Genomic DNA, 20,368 nt, shown 5'->3' with positions numbered 1-20,368 from the left:
AAAAACCCTTTTCTGGTCCAGAATCATGCCCAAGAAGGTCAGACGGGTCGTAGGAACCAGCTGTGACTTTGGGATATTGAGAATCCAGCCGTGTTGCTGTAACACCTTCAATGAAAGTGACACGCTGTTCAGTAATTTCTCTCGAGATCTCGCTTTTATGAGGAGATCGTCCAAGTATGGGATAATTGTGACACCTTGCTTGCGCAGGAGCACCATCATTTCCGCCATTACCTTGGTGAAAATCCTCGGGGCAGTGGAAAGCCCAAACGGCAACGTCTGAAATTGGTAATGACAATCCTGTATCGCAAATCTCAGGTATGCCTGATGAGGTGGATATATTGGAACATGAAGGTACGCATCCTTTATGTCCAGGGATACCATAAAATCCCCCCTTCCAGGCTGGCGATGACCGCCCTGAGTGATTCCATCTTGAACTTGAACTTTTTCAAGTATAGGTTCAGGGATTTTAAATTTAAAATGGGTCTGACCGAACCATCCGGTTTCGGGACCACAAACAGGGTTGAGTAATATCCCCTCCCTTGTTGCAGTAGGGGAACCTTGACCACCACCTGTTGAAGATACAATTTTTGAATCGCATCTAACACTAACTTCCTCTCTGAAGGAGAAGCTGGCAGGGCCGATTTGAAAAACCGGTGAGGGGGCACCTCTTCGAATTCCAGCTTGTATCCCTGAGAAACAATTTCTATTGCCCAGGGATCCAACCTGTGAGCGAACCCAGATGTGGCTGAAAAGTCGAAGACGTGCCCCCACTGGAGCGGACTCTCTCAGGGGAGCCCCAGCGTCAAGCGGTGGATTTTGCAGAGGCCGGGGAGGACTTTTGTTCCTGGGAACTAGCTGTGTTGTGCATCTTTTTTTCCTCTGCCCTTACCTCTGGCAAGAAAGGACGATCCACGTACTCTTTTGCTTTTATTTGAACGAAAGGACTGCATTTGATAATGAGGCGCTTTCTTAGGCTGTGAGGGAACATAAGGCAAAAAATTCAATTTACCTGCCGTAGCTGTGGAGACGAGGTCCGAGAGGCCTTCTCCAAATAATTCCTCACCTTTGTAAGGTAACAACTCCATATGCTTCTTAGAGTCGGCTTCACCCGTCCACTGTCGGGTCCATAAGACTCGCCTAGCAGAAACAGACGTAGCGTTTATTCTGGAACTCAGTAAACAAATGTCTCTTTGAGCATCCCTCATATATAACACAGCATCTTTTATATGCCCTAGGGTCATTAAAATGGTATCCTTATCAAGGGTCTCAATTTCCGCTGATAAGGAATCTGTCCATGCTGCTACAGCACTACAAACCCAGGCCGACGCAATTGCCGGTCTGAGTATTGTACCAGAATGTGTGTAAATGGACTTCATGGTAACCTCCTGCTTGCGGTCAGCAGGATCCTTGAGGGTAGCCGTATCTTGGGATGGCAGCGCTATCTTTTTTGATAAGCGCGTCAATGCTTTGTCTACCCTAGGAGAGGATTCCCACCGTATTCTGTCCTTTTGCGGGAAAGGATACACCATAAGAATCCTTTTGGGAACCTGCAGTCTTTTGTCTGGGGTTTCCCAAGCTTTTTCGCAGTTCAGCTCATGTGAGGATGGAAAGGTGACCTCAGCCTTTTTCCCTTTATACATGTGCACCCTCGTGTCAGGGACAGGGGGTTCCTCTGTGATACGTAAAACCTCTTTTATTGCAATAATCATATATCGAATACATTTACCCAATCTTGGCTGTAATTTTGCATCATCGTAGTCGACACTGGAGTCTGAATCCGTGTCGGTATCTGTGTCAACTATTTGGGATAGTGTGCGCTTCTGAGACCCCGAAGATCCCGGCGACATTGGGACAGACATGTTTAGCCTTCCTGACTGTTCCCTTGCCTCAGCTTTGTCTAATCTTTTGTGCAATAAATTTACATTAGCACTTAAGACATTCCACATATCCATCCAGTCAGGTGTCGGCGCTGCCGACGGAGACCTTACATTCATACACTCCCCCTCCTCTTTAGGTGAGCCTTCAACCTCATACATGTCGACACACGCGTACTGACACACCCCACACACACAGGGAAGCTCTTTTCTGAAGACAGGTTCCCCAACAGGCCCTTTGGAGAGACAGAGAGAGAGTATGCCAGCACACACCCCAGCGCTATATGACCCAGGAAAAAACACAGAATGTTTACCCAGTAGCGCTGTTATGAATGTATATGCGCCAATTATGTGCCCCCCCCCCCTCTTGAAAAACCCACGGTCACCGTCAGTAAGCAGGAGAGAGTCCGGGGAGCTTCCTCTCAGCCCTGTGCTTTGGAGAAAATGGCGCTGGTGAGTGCTGAGGGAGAAGCCCCGCCCCTTCGGCGGCGGGCTTCTGTCCCGCTCAAAATTCTTAAAAACATGGCGGGGGCTCTTTACATACATGTACAGTGCCCAGCTGTACATTTATATATGTACTTTTGCCATTAGAGAGGTTTTTATTGCTAATTAGGGCACCCCCCCCTGCGCCCTGCACCCTTACAGTGACCAAAGTGTGTGAGGTGAATGGGAGCAATGGCGCACAGCTTCACCACTGTGCGTTACCTCTATGAAGATCAAGATGTCTTCTGCCGCCTCTGAAGTCTTCTTTTCTTCTCATACTCACACGGCTTCTATCTTCTGGCTCTGCGAGGAGGGCGGCGGCGCGGCTCTGGAACGGACGGCGAGGGTGAGACCTGCGTACCAATCCCTCTGGAGCTAATGGTGTCCAGTAGCCTAAGAAACAATAGCCTTGAAACTCAGAGAAGTAGGTCTGTTTCTCTCTCCTCAGTCCCTCGATGCAGGGAGTCTGTTGCCAGCAGGCTCCCTGAAAATAAAAAACCTAACTAAAATACTTTCTTAACAGGAAACTCAGGAGAGCTCCCTGAAAAGCACCCAGTCTCCACTGGGCACAGTATCAAACTGAGGTCTGGAGGAGGGGCATAGAGGGAGGAGCCAGTGCACACCCACATCCAAAGTCTTTCTTAAAGTGCCCATGTCTCTTGCAGAGCCCATCTATCCCCATGGTCCTTACGGAGTCCCCAGCATCCTCTAGGACGTTAGAGAAATACAGAATATAGAAAAGCAAGAGATAAGGAGAGATGAGGTAGATTTGTGTGTCTGCAACATATAGATGGTGTTGCATATGAGTTCACCAAGAGAAGATGTGTAGGCAGAGAAGAGCAGGACAGAGCAATTTGGAACATCCTCAGAAAGAGGGAGTATAGTGGAGGCAGAAGCAATCTCTTCAGGGGAAAGGCTGTATAAAAGACTTCTCATCATGTTGTATGGCCAGTAAATAGGCACCCTAGAGTAATGATATAGTCACCTTTATAGCTTTCAATTCATCGTGTGAGCCAATTGAATTGCAGGGTGGCAAATGTGGCTACAAAAATATGTGCTTTGTGTTTTTCCCATTGATGTGGAACGTGAAGCTTTTAAAAGTGGTGATAGCAGTGGGGCTATTACTTTCTAGGTACCACTCGCTAAAAGTATCTAGCCTCACACAGGCATCCCCTAGGTTTGGCTATGAGTAAGGATCACACAATGTTGCACACTATTATACTAGCAACCACAAACACCTCACTACACTTTTCAGAATTAGCATTTGTGGGTTTTTTCAGTACTGAAGGCAGCCATTTTTTCTTCTCCACACATCTTAACAAAGCAACTTCTGCATATCCCATCTGTTCAAATCATCTACAATTCGATGACTTGTATTCGATTATCACTATCATATATTTAGAAAGTTTCAACATACAAAAAAAGGGCTGTACATTATGGGTACCATGATGGGGATGCGGTCAAGATGACGCCGGCCGGAATCCCGGCGGTCGAAATACCGACGCCGGAATCCCGACCGCCACAATCCCGACATATTCTCCCTCCGTGGGTGTCCACGACACCCATAGAGGGAGAATATAATAGTGTGCCGAGCGTATCGAGGCACCGTGCCCGCAAGGGGCTGCGTTCCGCTCGCCACCCCTGTCGGGATTGTGTGGTCGGGATTCCGGCGTCGGGATTTCGACCGCCGGGATTCCTGCCGGCGGCATTTAGTACTGATCCCCTATGATGACAATCAAAGAAGAGAACATGATACGGATGTTTAATTTTATCTCAATAAACCCTGTTGGTCAACACATTAGGACTGTGGTTGGATTTTATTGAGGCTTTATGTTACTTATGTGATGCAAGCAGTGCTCGTAGTGGGTCTGTATACACCGGTATGGCATACTGGCACTTCAAGCACTGAAGAGCCCCACCGCGCTGTTCAAACGCTAATTGGAACTCTGGAACCACAGCCAATCAGAAGCGGCCACTCCTGATTGGCTGCTGGTCTGTGGCAGATTTCAAATGGTGGACCTCACCAGAGCCTCACCGCCGCCCTCCTCCGCACTGCCGCTGCCCAGGGCCTTCTCCTCCTCTGCACCGCCGCCGACCACAGCCCCCTCCACTGCTCATTGGGTACTGTGTGGCATAATGTGAATTTTGGTTCATACTGTGTGGCATAATGTGAATTTTGGCTCCTACTGTGTGGAATAATGTGAATTTTGGATCATACTGTGTGGCGTAATGTGAATTTGGCTCATACTGTGTGGTATAATGTAAATTTTGTCTCACACTGTGTGGGATAATGTGAATTTTGGATCATACTGTGTGGTATAATGTAAATCTTGGCTTTTACTGTGTGGGGTAAAGTGAATTTTGGCTCATACTGTGTGGCATAATGTGAATTTTGGCTCATACTGTGTGAGATAAAGTGAATTTTGGATGATACTGTCTGGCATATTGTGAATTTTGGATCATACTGTGTGCGATAATGTGAATTTTGGATCATACTGTGTGGGGTAATGTGAATTTTGACTCATACTGTGTGGCATATTGTGAATTTTGGATCATACTGTGTGGCGTAATATGAGTTTTGGATCATACTGTGTGGCGTAATGTGAATATTGTCTCATACTGTGTGGCGTAATGTGAATATTGTCTCATACTGTGTGGCGTAATGTGGTATAAGGAGTCCTACTATTAAGGACGCGCACCCTTTTGAGTGGCCACACACCCTTTTCCGGAACATGCGCTCCTTCGGTGCGCGCATAATTACAACCTTCACTTTTCCTTACCCCCACTTCAAAATTTCCACTTCGACAACTGGATGCAAGTAAATATGAAATGACATATACTATCTTAATCTCATGTGCAGGATCATTATTATTGCAGAGTCCTGTGAATATAGCACTGTCTGATTTTTTGCCATTTTGGAGCATTTGGAAGATTGATATATCTCCTGTTCTGACACTTGGCTATTGTCTGGGCATACTTATTTTACTACAGAATACTATGCAAACTGGTGTAGGCTTTATTATGTATGCATCAGCCCAAATGTTCCCAATCTATCTGCACAATAAACTTTTTAATGAGACTGATTAAATGAGCCCCAAACACACACTAGCTTTTTATACAGCCCATAGTATCATTCGTTTGTTTCCATGTAGAAATGTCAGACAACTTTACTATAATTAAAGGTGATTTTTTTTTCATAAGTAAATATAATAATATATTGTAATATGGACAATTATACGTGCACATAGGGATGATTTCAAAACATATACCAGCATCTGATGTTTCTTGATATGTTTGGGTATATTTACTAAAGGCCAATTTCTATCTGTTTTAAATCAATAGAAATTGATCTAATTTGATGATGCTTTTCAATGGCTAAAGCACGCATTTACTAACCTTTAAATATTAATTTTAAAAAACTGTCTTGTTAGTAAACTATTTGAGTCAATAACAATCTATAGGAATTGCCTTTTGTACAGATACCCCCTTGTGTCTATTTGGTGTTAGTAGAAATATAACGTGTCTTGTTATACAGCCCTGGGGCAGCAGGGGCTCCAGGAGCTGAGGCGCAGTAACACGGCTACTCCGGGATCCTGATAGTCAGGAATATAACTGCATACCGGCTAGCCAGGTCACTCGATGAGGCACAGTGAGGTGCAAAAGCACTCTATGTTGTGGCTATGTGGATCGTGTGAGAACACTGAATCTAAAGTCTTTGATTTCCAAAGCACTGAGAGGAGGAGGTGCCCCAGTGTTCAGTAGAGCAGAGGCTTCAGCAAGGAGGGCACAATCGATAGGAGAAAGGGGGAATCACCCCCCTACGTAAAAAAAAAAAAAAAAGCTTGAGTGCTAAGAGGAGGAGTGCTGCAGCAAACCGCATGACCAAATCAACATTGAGCACAAGGTGGAGAGAGTCCCTACATAAAGGCGGGGTGCAGCTAGTAAGTGAAAAGAGTGCTGTATGAAGTCAGCATGGCTAACGCAAATTCCAATGGAACAGATAGAGGGCAAGTGAGTGGCAGAAGGAGAGCAGCACTTTCATAACAGAGAGCACTATAGTGACAATGGAAGGGCTGTGAGGACCCCAGATATTGAGGAGGGATAGCTGCAATGCTATTATAAGCATATTCCTTTTAACTCTGCTTCCAAGTAGGAAAATGGGTATGACATCATTTTAAACTATTCAAAGTGCTTGTCCAAAATCAGCTTGCTAACAATTACCCACCGCACTTCTCCAACAATGTCCTCAGCTAGCCCATGTAGAATGTTCCGCAGAGATTCAACCTCCTGCTTCAACTCCGTAATGCTGCCAAGAACATGGTCCAAGCGGTTCAACAGCTCCAACTGCTCACCACGTGACACATCCACGATATCTCCCCTTCCTGAAAAAGCTGAAATGAAGCACAGAAAAATATACTGATATTCTGCAGTACATGCTGAAATACATGTAATTATGCCTAGAAACATTACAGTTTTATAGACACAATGTGTTGCAGGGAAATATGACAAGTTAACAATCACCTTGTGAGTAACTTGAGGTTAATGGAATATTATGATCTGCAAACGAGTGTATATGATTCCCATTTTGTTTAGACGTTGTTCTATTAATCCTCTTTTGTCGTCGTTGGTGCAACACATAAACTACAATCGCTGTAGCTGCTCCAGCTGCCAAACCCAATCCAATCTGATATGAAAGGATAGGTTTAGACATGTTGTTGTCCTGGAAAGCAAACACAAAAATGTCATGGTTCTATAATGTAAGCATATTAAAGGTTCCATATATAAATAACACTCCTTTCCCGCTCTCAGATCACAACCTTATCACCTGCATGCTCTCCTCCATTACTTCAAACTCATTGTCCCTGAAGTCTACCAAGCCGCCTCTAACCCGCAGAAATATTAACGTTATTAATTTTCAACAACTATTTACCTCACTGCAACCACTGATCTCACCAATTTGTACAGTGACCTCTCCTGAGAGTGCTGTATCACACATTAACCAAACTCTAGAAATAGCACTCGAAGTGGCTCCAGCTACCGATCACACGCCATGTAGACTTAGATGTCAACCGTGGCACTCTAAATACACAAGACACCTACAAAAACTCTCACATAAAGTAGAACGCCAGTGGCGTAAATCTCATAGTTCAAGTGACTTTCTCACATATAAGACTGTGTACCACTCTTTTCGTAATGCTCTGGACACTGCCAAACAAACATATTTCCAATATCTCATCTCTGCTCAAGCCTCTAACCCCAAGTGACTTTTTAATACATTTAAATCACTTCTTGTCCCTCCCTCACCTAGCCCACCAGCCACTATCAGTGCGCAAGATCTTGCTTCCTATTTCAAGGACAAAATTGATAAGATCCGAAATGAAATGGTATGCTCTTCCACAGCAAGTGACCTACTCAATTCCCTTACTGAACCCTCTAACACCTTCTCTTCATTTGATCCTACAAATGAAGAGGATTAATTCAGCACTCTTCTCATCTGGCTACTCTACTACCTATCCCCTTGACTCTATACCCTCACAAATTAGTAAAGCTCTGTCTGCTGTGCTCATCCCAACCTTAACTAAAATCTGTAATCTCTGTCTACTGGTATCTATCCTTCTCTGTACAAGCAAGCAGTGATTACTCTCATTCTGAAAAAAAACAAAACTCTGACCCCAACTCTCTCTCAAAGTACCGTCCCATCTCTCAGCTCCCATGCCCCTCCAAGCTACTTGAGAGACTTGCCTACACTCGCCTCATACACTTTCTTAACTCACACAGCCTGTACAAACAAAGTAATCTGTGCACAGCGCCAATAGTAAATTGCAGCCTTAGTGAACCTATAGGTGACTCCTCACACGTCACAAGAATGATCAAATAGAAAACAATAAGGTACACCAAATGGCGCTAATTACAAAATGTTCACATAAAAATAAATTCCTTACATCAAAGAAAAAATATATTAGACGGAGTTCATCTGTTCCAATTTAGTCACGGGAATTGTTTGGGTGCCAAGCCACCAGTTGATATTATACCTGTGTTTCCAGCGTATTTTCTCACAACCACGGTGAATGGAAACCTTTTAAATATCCCAGAGACAAAAGGACATAGTGCAAGTATAGCCAAGCAATTTGGAAGAAGATTGTTTTAATGATAAAACACTCACAAACAACAGAGATAAAACAGCATATAAACCACTAATGTGGGTTTAAGACATGGGGCCACACATCCACGCAGTTACCCTCCCAGATGAACTCCGTCTAATATATTTTTTCTTTGATGTGAGGAATTTATTTTTATGTGAACATTTTGTAATTAGCGCCATTTGGTGTACCTTATTGTTTTCTATTAACTCACACAGCCTACTGGACCCACTTCAGTCAGGATTTTTTGCCCAACACTCCACAGATACAGCACTGACTAAGGTAGTGAATGATTTGTTCACTGCTAAATCTAAAGGCCATTATTCACTACCTATTCTCCTTGATCTCCCTGTTGCTTTTGACACTGTTGACCACTCTCTTCTCATAAAAACACTACAATCCCTAGGTCTTCAGGACACAGCCCTTACTTGGTTCTCATCCTACCTATCTAATCGCTTCTTCAGTGTTCGTTTCTCTGATTCCACCTCGCTACCTACCACCGCAAGGCTCAGTCTTAGGTCCTCTGCTTTTCTCTATCTATACCACATCTCTTGGCAAACTAATCAACTCTTTCAGATTTTAGTACCATCTTTATGCAGATGATACTCAAATCTACCTATCCTCCCCAGATTTATCACCATCCGTATTGGGCCGTGTCACTGAATGCCTTTCTGCCATTTTATCTTGAATGACATCTTGCCACCTCAAACTTAATATTTCCAAAACAGAATTAATTATATTTCCAATGGCCAATAGTAGTTACCAACCTGATATCTCTATCACTGTTGATAACTCAGCAATCATCCCTACCCCACAAGCTCGCTGCCTAGGTGTCATTCTTGACTCTGAACTGTCCTTTGTTCCTCACATTCAATCTGTCTCAAGATCATGTTACATACATCTAAGAAACATATCCAAAATACGACCATATCTTACACAAGACAACGCAAAACTCTAATCCATTCTCTCATTATCTCTCACATTGATTATTGTAATAGTATCCTGACTGGTCTTCCCAAACATCGGCTCTCACCACTACAATCCATTTTGAATGCAGCTGCAAGGCTAATCTTCCTCGCTAGATGTTAATTGTCTGCAGATCCGCCCTGCTAGTCCCTCCATTGGTTACCGGTATTCTACTATATTAAATATAAAATACTTTTACTTACATACAAGGCTATTAACCAATCTACACCAACATACATCTCTTCACTCATCTCAAAATATATCTCTACCCGACCTCTCCGCTCTGCACAAGATCTGCGTCTCTCATCCACACACATTACTTGTTCACACTCAAAATTACAGGACTTTATCCGGGCTTCACCCACTCTGTGGAATACCCTCCCACGCACAACAAGACTCACCTCTAGTCTCTAAACCTTTAAACATTCCCTGAAAACTCAACTCTTCAGACAAGCCTATCAAATTCCAGACCCACCCACATAAGCTTCAGTGCTTCCCTATCTAATTACAACCTCTCTGTACAGTACACATAACATCACTGTGAGGAGGCAAGGGTAAGGGATGTCTAGGACTTCCCTTCATGTTAAAAAGGGAAGAGTTAACCCTATGCCCCAAGTTCTGAGTTCTTAAATTGAAACCCTCAGTCTGCATAAGTCACACACAGGAAGTCTGCCAGAAGCATACAGCAAGGGGGTGTTCCTTTTAGAAAATCCCTCCTCCTTCCCCTCTGGAAAGACTGACAACATGATCCACCAATCAGAAAGGAGGAGACAGAAAGAACCAGCAAGGGAGAATTGTGGGAGTGAGGAAGTTGCTGGGGTGTCGTCCCCTCTCAGTGTCATCAGTGACCAGCCACTCTGTGTGCCTGCTACAGCTGTCATTGCTGCCCAGGACTGGGAGAGAGATAGAGCAGCTGGTAAGGACTTTGCTGAACTCTGAGTGGACTTTATTAGTATAATCCTGCTTGTTGTTCACCTGATTTCTAGATCTCCCCGAATACAGATCACCTTGTTTTCACTGTAACCCGCTCCACTGTGTGATCCCTGAACCCCAGGATACCCAGGTCACCCTGTATCCTCACATTTGGTGGCAGCCATGGGATATCACACAGTTCCTGTAGTGTTTCCAGGGAGTGAGTTTCCAGGGAGCTAATACCACAGAGTATCAGCATGAAGAGTCAGTCAGCCATTGTGGCCAGCAGTCAAGGGGAAAATGAAATGAGAGAGCAGAAGTTTTACTGTACAGTTCGAAAACCTCACCTGCAAGGATTTTGCAGGATGAAGGGAATTGCCTATGATGGGACTGAGACCATGGAAACTCTGGTACTGTGGTTGTTGGAGGTGGATCGGGTGCACCGAGAGGATCCTGACCACCTGAGTGATGATGAAGAGGGACCAACAGGCAGTGGTAGCACTTCATCCAGTAAGTTACCAGAGTCGACCACTGTCACTCCTGTCGTACTGCAGCGCTTGGCTGGGGGCGCTAGGCGAAGGTGCAACCCCACAGGAGAGAGAGCTGGAGTGATCCAAGCTATACTAGGAGTACAAATTCCTGCTGGCAGTCGAATTCCGGAGTCACCACAAAGTTTTGAACACGAGAAGCGACGCTTGGGATTTAAGGATGTTCCCACATTTCGGGAAAATGAAACAGACATTGACACTCACCTCCAGATCTTTGAAAATCTCATGGGGGTGCATGGAATAGAGCCAGCTGACTGGCCAAAGTACTTAGGGCCAAGTCTCAGTGGCAGGGCTCTGGAAGCCTATCGGGCCCTGACCCCCCAGGGAATGTGGAGTTTACGCCTGTATAAAGAAGGTATTGCTAGCTAAGTTCCAGATAACTGCAGAATCTTATCGTCTCAAATTCAGGACACTAAATAAAGGTGGGACTGATTCCTACCAAAAGTTTGCTAGTCAGCTACGGCAAGCCTGTGGTAAATGGCTTGAAGGAAGACACGCCTCCACTGTGAAGCAGATTGTCAACCTAATTGTGGTAGAACAGCTAATGATTAAGATGGCTGCGGAATGGGCTGATGAATATATAGCCAATCGTCCCCAATGGAGAGTCTTCAGTGCAGCAGGTGGTACAAGAACCCCACGAGTGGAGAAGCTCCCTGACAAAGAACCCTAAGTCAAAGATAGTAATAAAGAGGGCCCTATCAAAAACATCACTTATCAGCCACCCAGATTCAGGGTGGCTAACCCAGAACCTCGTAAGTGTTACCACTGCAATCAATCAAGGCACTTGCTTAGGGACTGTCCACGCACAAGAGGGCCATTCCCTGGGGCTAGACCAGCTCCAGTCTCTGTGGCATGTTACCCCACAGAGGATTATGGTGAGGAGGTCATCCAGTCAGACATGGATGGGATGATGTATGGGGTGTATATTGTGGACTTGGTTCTTGGGGAGGAGAAGGCGACTCCCTGTATTATGCAAGGGCAGCTACAGACTGTGATAGTGGAGAACCAGCAGGTACAGGGCCTACGAGATTCTGGGGCCTCACCTTGATTGAGCCAGACCTGATTCCCGCCAGACCTGATTGACCCAGACCTGATTGAGCCAGAGGTGATTCCTGGACAGTATGTGCAAATTTCCACTTCCGGGGGACAACAGGCTGATTGCCAAGATACATCTGGACTCGGGAGCTGATCAAGGAATCGTGGAGGTCGGCATACTCAAAGGGCTACCAGCCAAGGTAATCCTCGGGAATGATCTGGGACAAGGACTAGTGACACGCTTCGTCCAGGTGGTGACCAGAATCCAAACATGAAGAGAGGTGACCCAGGCAACAGATATGGACCAGAACCAACCTACCCAGAAAACAATGGTGAGTGACTCCAGTTCATTGTCCAGTACTTTAGAGGTAGACTTGGGGGAGGTGGACCGGAGTGAGTTCTGACAGGCCCAACGGACTGACCCTTCCCTGAGTAAATTGAGGAGCGGGGAACCTGAACTGGGGTTGGAAACAGCTGATGGAAGCAAGATAGTGTGGGAAGAGGAATTACTGTACTGAGTGGTTGTTCCTCGGCCTGGACAGGAAGCAGTCAACGCTGGTGGACTTTGCTACGCGTTACCCTGAGGCCATGGCCCTGTCATCCACTGACACAGAACATGTTGCGTAAGCACTGAAAGACATATTCAGTTGGGTCGGATATCCACAGGAAGTCGTCACAGATCAAGGGCCTCAATTTCAAGGTGAACTAATGCAAACCCTGTGGGAAAAGTGGGGGGTTCGGCCTCTTCGGACCACTCCTTATCATCCTCAGACCAATGGACTATGTGAACGATTCAATGGAACACTGAAAAGACTCCTACAAGCTTATGTACAGTCTGAGGGGAGGGACTGGGAGAGATCCCTGCAACAGCTTCTAATTGCTTATCGGGAAGTATCACAAGCATCTACTGGTTATTGCCCGTTTGAACTTTTGTACGGCCGGAAAGTGCGGGGGCCTCTAGACCTGGTCAATGATAGCTGGGAGGGAACTTTTCAAGAACACCAGCAGCCCATTTTACAATATGTAGAGAATATGTGGAACTGGATGAGAAGATTGCTACAGTTAACCCAAGAACATCTCCGGGAATCACAAGAGAAACAAAGGGAACGGTACAACGCCCACGCTCAAGACCGCACGTTGAATCCAGGGCAAAAGCTCATGGTGCTTATCCCAATGCGGAGAAACAAACTGTAAGCCACCTGGGATGGACCTATACAGTGGTAAGGCGCACCAGACCGTACAATTATGTGATCGTCCTGGATAAGGGAGGGAATTGCCAACACACCTTCCATATAAATTGAATCAAAGCTTATAGAGATCATCAAGTAGCGGCCATGATGGTATGTTGCCCTCTAGATCACCTTGTTTTCATTGTAACCCACTCCACTGTGTGATCCCTAAACCCCAGGATACCCAGGTCACCCTGTATCCTCACAATCACATAAATTGTCTTTCTTTACTCTCACACCCTCCTGACCCTTGGCCAACATTGCTGGGTGATCATATCATACAACCCATTAAGAACCTAGCAATCTGGTGGACCATTATGCAATAGGTAGCATCTATCCTTGTGTATCAATGCCTATTTCCCTATAGATTGTAAGCTCGTGAGCAGGGCCTTCCTACCTCTATGTCTGTCTGTTTTTACCCAGTTTTGTTCTATTACTGTTGATCTAATTGCAAAGTGCAACGGAATACGCTGCGCTATAAAAGAAACTGTTAATAAAATAAATACTTTAGCATGCTCTTACATATGCAAAATACTGTAGTTCTTTCAAGTTGAAATATATATAAACTTTGATTTTATATATATATATATATATATATATATATATATATATATATTATTATTATCATCATCCTTTATTTATATGGTGCCACAAGGGTTCCACAGTACCCAATTACAGAGTACATAAACAAATAATCAAAACAGAAGAAAAGCAACTATTACAGATGAAGACAATATAGGACAAGTATGGGGTAAATAAACATAGCAGATGAAATAAGTATCAGGTGGCAGAAGACTGCTGGATTTGGTGCAGTTGAAGATTATTAAAAGTAAGAAAAAGGATAAGCACATGAGGGAAGAGAGCCCTACTCGTGAGAGCTTGCATTCTAAAGGGGAGGGGTAGACATATATAATTTTGTTAGGCAAAATCCACCCCCATATTCAAACCCCCAGAGTTTACACTTATCTTTGATATGGGAGGGTAGGGAAGGGGGTGAAAGGGTTGGAGACCCCTGCACCACTTACGCTATACATTAGTTGATGTATCATTTCAAAGACTATTGCCATTTGGAATCTCTGAAGGAGAACTAAAGATATTGGCACCTGGATGATGGCCACATCTGTCTCATTAGCAGCAGACTGTCCTTTCTGCACCTGGGGAAGACTCTCCGCTCACTGTACCTGCACCCGGCCCTCACCCAATTAAGTAAAGTAACACCGTTATACGCGTTTTCCCCGTACAGCCGGGCTTGTAATCGCAATTGGATGTGAACAAGCCCGGCTCTACGGGGGAAACGCGTCTTCCTTCACAGATGGACCCATTATCCTCTATTTCCTAACCAACGGATTTCATATCTTCCCTATCCCATAGGACTTCTGCCAACCAACATGCAGAACTGACAGTGCTCCTCAGAGTTACTACACCACTCAGGGAAACAAACAAAGAGGAAGGGGGGTGCAAATCCCCATCCCCAAATTCCCTTCCGCACACTGAAAATTACCTGTAACCATCCCTGAATCTATCTGGTAATAAAATTCAGAGAATTCGTCACAAATGTTTGCAAACACATGTTTAGCTGCTGGCCACTTCACGGCTTCTCTGATACAGCAGTCCTAACTACTTGATAGCAGTGCCCACATTGGGCCATGTAATTTGTCACAGTACGCCTCATAATAAAGGCCATTACTAAAACAGTTCCAGACTGAGAGCTAACTTACCAGGGAGCCACCCCCAGGACCTCCCATTGGCACTACAAGGAACAGCATGCCTTCCAAATGCTGCTCCCATTCAATGCCTCATGCACACAAGCAGACAAACAATTTGGAAGCTGCTCAATCATACCTGGAGATAATTATATATCAGGTGCTGGAAGGGGGAGGGGTCACAGACAAACAAACAAAGAGGAAGGGGGGTGCAAATCCTCACCCCCAAATTCCCTTCCGCACACTGAAAATTACCTGTAACCATCCCTGAATCTATCTGGTAATAAAATTCAGAGAATTCGTCACAAATGTTTGCAAACACATGTTTAGCTGCTGGCCACTTCACGGCTTCTCTGATACAGCAGTCCTAACTACTTGATAGCAGTGCCCACATTGGGCCATGTAATTTGTCACAGTACGCCTCATAATAAAGGCCATTACTAAAACAGTTCCAGACTGAGAGCTAACTTACCAGGGAGCCACCCCCAGGATCTCCCATTGGCACTACAAGGAACAGCATGCCTTCCAAATGCTGCTCCCATTCAATGCCTCATGCACACAAGCAGACAAACAATTTGGAAGCTGCTCAATCATACCTGGAGATAATTATATATCAGGTGCTGGAAGGGGGAGGGGTCACAGACAAACAAACAAAGAGGAAGGGGGGTGCAAATCCCCACCCCCTGAGTGGTAACTGGTACCCTCCTTTCTGTCTGATTCTTTCAGATTGTTAACACTATTTAAATCACTTAAGATGTGGTATTTATCATTTTAAATACTAACTGCAATATTAATTGTACCGGTTCTGTATACGGAAGTTCACTCTATGTATATACTTTATGCCTATATATATATATATATATATATATATATATATGTGTGGTACTTCTCATGTGGTATATATGATTGTTTGCCCTTGTGGCTTTCATTATGTAGGCCAAACAATTCGTAAATTTTCTGAACGTATGGCGGCCCATCGATCCGCCATTAAATTAATTCTGGAAGGAAAAGGTATCGACCAACCGGTCGCAAAACACTTCAAGGAGGCAGGGCATTCTCTAGATTCCCTTCGATACTTTATGATTGATCATGTCCCCCTTAGTTTGAGGGGAGGGTATAGAGCCAAATATTTACTGATTAAAGAAGCTAGATGGATCACTAGACTCGGAACTACTTTTCCGGATGGATTAAATGAAAAAATTAACTGGAATTCGGTAGTGTGATGGAATATCTATTATCTTATGAGATGATTTTTTGTATATGTGTATTTGCCTTGGGGGAATATTGGGTGTGTATTTGCTATGTCTTTGTGGATCTTTGTATGTCTTTATTATGTGTCATCTCTCACTGCAATGTCTCACTCTTATTGCCGTCACTTTAGCCCCTTGCTCCCTTTGTGAAGCTACTTCCTGCCTCCTGCGGTGTTGGAACGCAAGCGGCCGCCAGGTGGAACGCAGGCTGCATCTCCCTGGCGACGGCTGACGTGGATACCGGAAGGCCATGGCGGAAGTCAGCCCGGGGATCTGAGTGCGGACGTGACTGCGGAGGGCTGGGACGCATGAGGTGTTACAGGGGTAAGTGTTTGTTTGTCTGTTACTTGGCTGTCATGATGTTGTCCTGACGAAGGAGTGCTTCACTCCGAAACAATTGTTGACCATTGATACAATAAATTAATTCTATTATTGTCTCTGAGTGCCGTGCTCGATTGGATTCTCTATATATATATGTGCATATAATCTTTCCAGTTTAGGCACTGTGAACTTTTGGGAGAGATATCAGTATTTGTCCAATCACACGATAGTACCTCTGTGGATATAATTATTGTGTAACATCAGGAATCTGTCACACAAATATGTGTGTATATATATATATATATATATATATATATATATATATATACACACACACACACACATACATACATATTATATATATATATATATATATATATATATATATATATATATATATATACACGTTATGGTATGAATTTACCGTTGATAACGTGATTTCTCTTATGTCCACAGGTATCCACAGGATAACATTGGGATATTGTCGAGCGACAGAGAAAATGGCACCAACACAGTCACAAGCTTTCTGGCCTCCCAGGATGCATTGGGGCCTTCACCATATAGTCCCGCCCACTGACTCAGTCAAATCAGTTCTTTCCACAGCGATTTTAGGCAGGAACATCAGGTAGAGACCTGTTTAGGCTTTAAGAACACACATGCACACCGTTCCATACAAGAAGGAAGAGGTTTTAGCGATTGTCTAGATCCTCAAATGCGTCAGGGTGGGATCCCTGTGGATACCTGTGGACATAAGAGAAATCACGTTATCAACAGTAAATTCTTACCATAACATATATTTCTCTGGCTGGGTCCACAGGATTATCCACAGGATAACATTGGGATTCCCAAAGCCATTTTAGTGGTGGGGACGCTCCTGATTGCACAGGAGGACCTTTTGCCCGAAGTCTGCGTCATGAGAGGCAAAAGTATCCAAGGCATAATGTCTAATGAATGTGTTTATGGAAGACCATGTGGCTGCCCTACATATCTGTTCTGCTGAAGCACCCTGTTGTGCTGCCCAAGAAGGACCTACCTTACGTGTAGAGTGTGCAGAGACATTAGCCGGAATAGGGAGATCTGCATGAGAATAAGCTTCTGATATTACCATTCGAAGCCATCTCGCTAGCATCTGTTTGCTAGCAGGCCATCCTCTTCTATGGAATCCGTAAAGGATGAAGAGAGAATCTGTTTTTCTGATGGCAGTAGTACGATCTATGTAGATTCTTAAAGCCCGGACCACGTCCAGCGACGCTTCTCCCGCAGAAAGTCCTGATACCTGAAAAGCTGGGACTACAATCTCTTCATTCAGGTGAAACTTTGATACCACCTTTGGAAGATAACTAGATCTCGTTCTGAGAACTGCTCTGTCTGGAAAAAAACTTAGGAAATGAGACTTACACGATAATGCTCCTAAGTCTGACACTCTTCTGGCTGACGCCATTGCCAGTAAAAAAAGAACTTTAGCCGTTAACCACTTAAGATCTGCTCTCTTAAGTGGTTCAAACAGAGGACCCTGGAGAAATTTAAGAACTAAATTCAAATCCCAGGGAGCTGCAGGAGGAACAAATGGAGGTTGAATATGTACTACTCCTTGAAAAAACGTACGTACATCCTGTAAATCAGCAATCTTTCGCTGAAACCATACAGTTAACGCTGAAACTTGAACCCTCAAGGAAGCAACTTTCAACCCTTTATCCAACCCTGCTTGAAGGAAATCCAAAATCCTGGACACTTTAAAAGATCTCGGATTGAAATTTTTTCCAGTACACCAATGAATATAGGCTTGCCATATTCTATGATACACACGGGCCGAAGAAGGCTTTCTTGCTCTAAGCATAGTTTGGATTATTTGTTTCGAAAATCCTTTAGCCTCTAAGATAGAGGTTTCAACAGCCACGCCGTCAAAGACAGGCGATCCAGATGACTGTGACAACAAGGACCCTGCATTAGTAGATCTGGACGTTGAGGGAGCAGTATCGGTGCTTCCACTGACATTCTCAACAGATGTGTACCAATGCCTTCTTGGCCAAGCTGGAGCTATTAGAATCATTGCTCCTTTTGCTTGTTTTATCTTTCTCACTACTCTGGGTAACAGAGATATTGGAGGGAACAGATACGCCAGCTGAAACCTCCACTCTACTGACAGTGCGTCTACAATGACCGCTCCTGGGTCCTTTGTTCTTGATCCGTACCTTGGAACCTTGTTGTTTAGACAAGACGCCATAAGGTCTATCTCTGGTAGACCCCATCTGTTCACCAGTGTCTGAAACACTTCTGGGTGTAGTGCCCATTCGGTTTCCTGAATGGTGTGTCGACTGAGAAAATCCGCTTCCCAGTTTAGTACACCCGGGACAAATACTGCTGACAATGCTGGGAGATGGAGTTCTGCCCATCTTAGAATGGGAGTTACTTCCTCCATCAGTCTCATGCTGTGAGTACCTCCCTGATGATTGAGGTATGCTACCGCCGTCGCATTGTCTGAGCGAATCTGGACTGGTCTTCCCTGCAGACTGTCCTTTGCCTGAACTAGAGCCAAGTAAATGGCCCTTATTTCTAATAGATTTATCGGCAGGCGACTTTCCTTTGCGGTCCATTTTCCCTGGAACCATAGGCTTCCGAGTACAGCACCCCAGCCCTGCAGGCTGGCATCTGTTGTCAGGACTTGCCACTCTTTTATCCAAAAGGGTCTCCCCTTGTTTAAATGGTCTGTCTGTAGCCACCACGCTAGAGACCTTTTCACGCTTACTGGAAACTTTATCATCTGCTTTCTTATCGTCTGATGATTTCCGTTCCATTTGGTCAGAATAAGGTGCTGCAATGGTCTGGAATGGAACTGCGCATATTCCACCATGTCGAAGGTTGTTACCATCAGACCCAACAGTCGCATTGCTGCATGGACTGACATTGTCTGTGCGTGCAACGCTTCCTGAGCCATGACCTACACCTTGACTATCTTTTTCTCTGGAAGGAGAACTTTCTGTAGGTCTGAATCCAATATGGCCCCCAAATGAACCATTCGCTGTGACAGATTCAGGGACGACTTTTCCCAATTTATGAGCCACCCATGTCTCTGTAAACAAACTATCGTCTGTTGAAGATGGCTCAGCAGTAAATCTTGCGACTGTGCTAAGATTAACAGGTCGTCCAGGTATGGGAATATTTTTATCCCCTGTTTGCGCAGACAAGCTGCCAAAACCACCATGATCTTGGTAAACACCCTGGGTGCTGTAGCTAGCCCGAAGGGCCGAGCTTGGAACTGAAAATGTTCCTGGAGGATGGCAAACCTAAGGTAACACTGATGTGACAGTGCTATAGGCACATGTAGGTAAGCATCCCGTACATCCAGAGATACCATGTAGTCTCCCAGTTCCATAGCCAACATTATGGAGCGTTACGTCTCCATGTGGAACTTTGGGATCCATGGGGGTAATTCCAAGTTGATCGCAGCAGGAATTTTGTTAGCAATTGGGCAAAACCATGTGCACTGCAGGGGAGGCAGATATAACATTTGCAGAGAGAGTTAGATTTGGGTGTGGTGAGTTCAATCTGCAATCTAAATTGCAGTGTAAAAATAAAGCAGCCAGTATTTACCCTGCTCAGAAACAAAATAACCCACCCAAATCTAACTCTCTCTGCAAATGTTATATCTCCCCCCCCCCCTGCAGTGCACATGGTTTTGCCCAACTGCTAAAAAATTTCCTGCTGCGATCAACTTGGAATTACCCCCCATATGTATTTGTTCAACATTTTCAGATTGAGAATTGGTCAATATGACCCATTTGGTTTCTGGATTAGAAATAGATCGGAGTAAAACCCCTGTCCCCTTTGTGATGGAGGTACTGGGACAATCACACCTGACTGCAGTAATTTTTGGACTGCTTCTTGCAGGGCATTGGCCTTCGACTCT

The 20,368-nt window shown here is 44.6% G+C and overlaps 1 protein-coding gene across 1 annotated transcript in view; it reads right to left on the bottom strand.

Annotated features, from left to right (window-relative positions):
• Window positions 1–20,368, bottom strand: part of RMDN3 (regulator of microtubule dynamics 3) — a 258,511-nt gene that overhangs the window by 217,345 nt on the left and 20,798 nt on the right. Inside the window, exons 2-3 of the mRNA XM_063947778.1 lie at window positions 6,879–7,077; window positions 6,583–6,748 (exon numbers count right to left, since the gene is read on the bottom strand). Coding sequence (XP_063803848.1) covers window positions 6,583–6,748; window positions 6,879–7,068 — 356 coding nt within the window. The 5' untranslated portion in view covers window positions 7,069–7,077. The remainder of the gene's footprint in view (window positions 1–6,582; window positions 6,749–6,878; window positions 7,078–20,368) is intronic.

The sequence above is a fragment of the Pseudophryne corroboree genome, chromosome 12 (genome assembly GCF_028390025.1).
Source record: "Pseudophryne corroboree isolate aPseCor3 chromosome 12, aPseCor3.hap2, whole genome shotgun sequence".
In the NCBI taxonomy this organism is placed as follows: Eukaryota; Metazoa; Chordata; class Amphibia; order Anura; family Myobatrachidae; genus Pseudophryne; species Pseudophryne corroboree.
The sequence above is the reverse complement of the archived record's forward strand: the minus strand, read 5'-3'. Positions and strand labels throughout refer to the sequence as shown.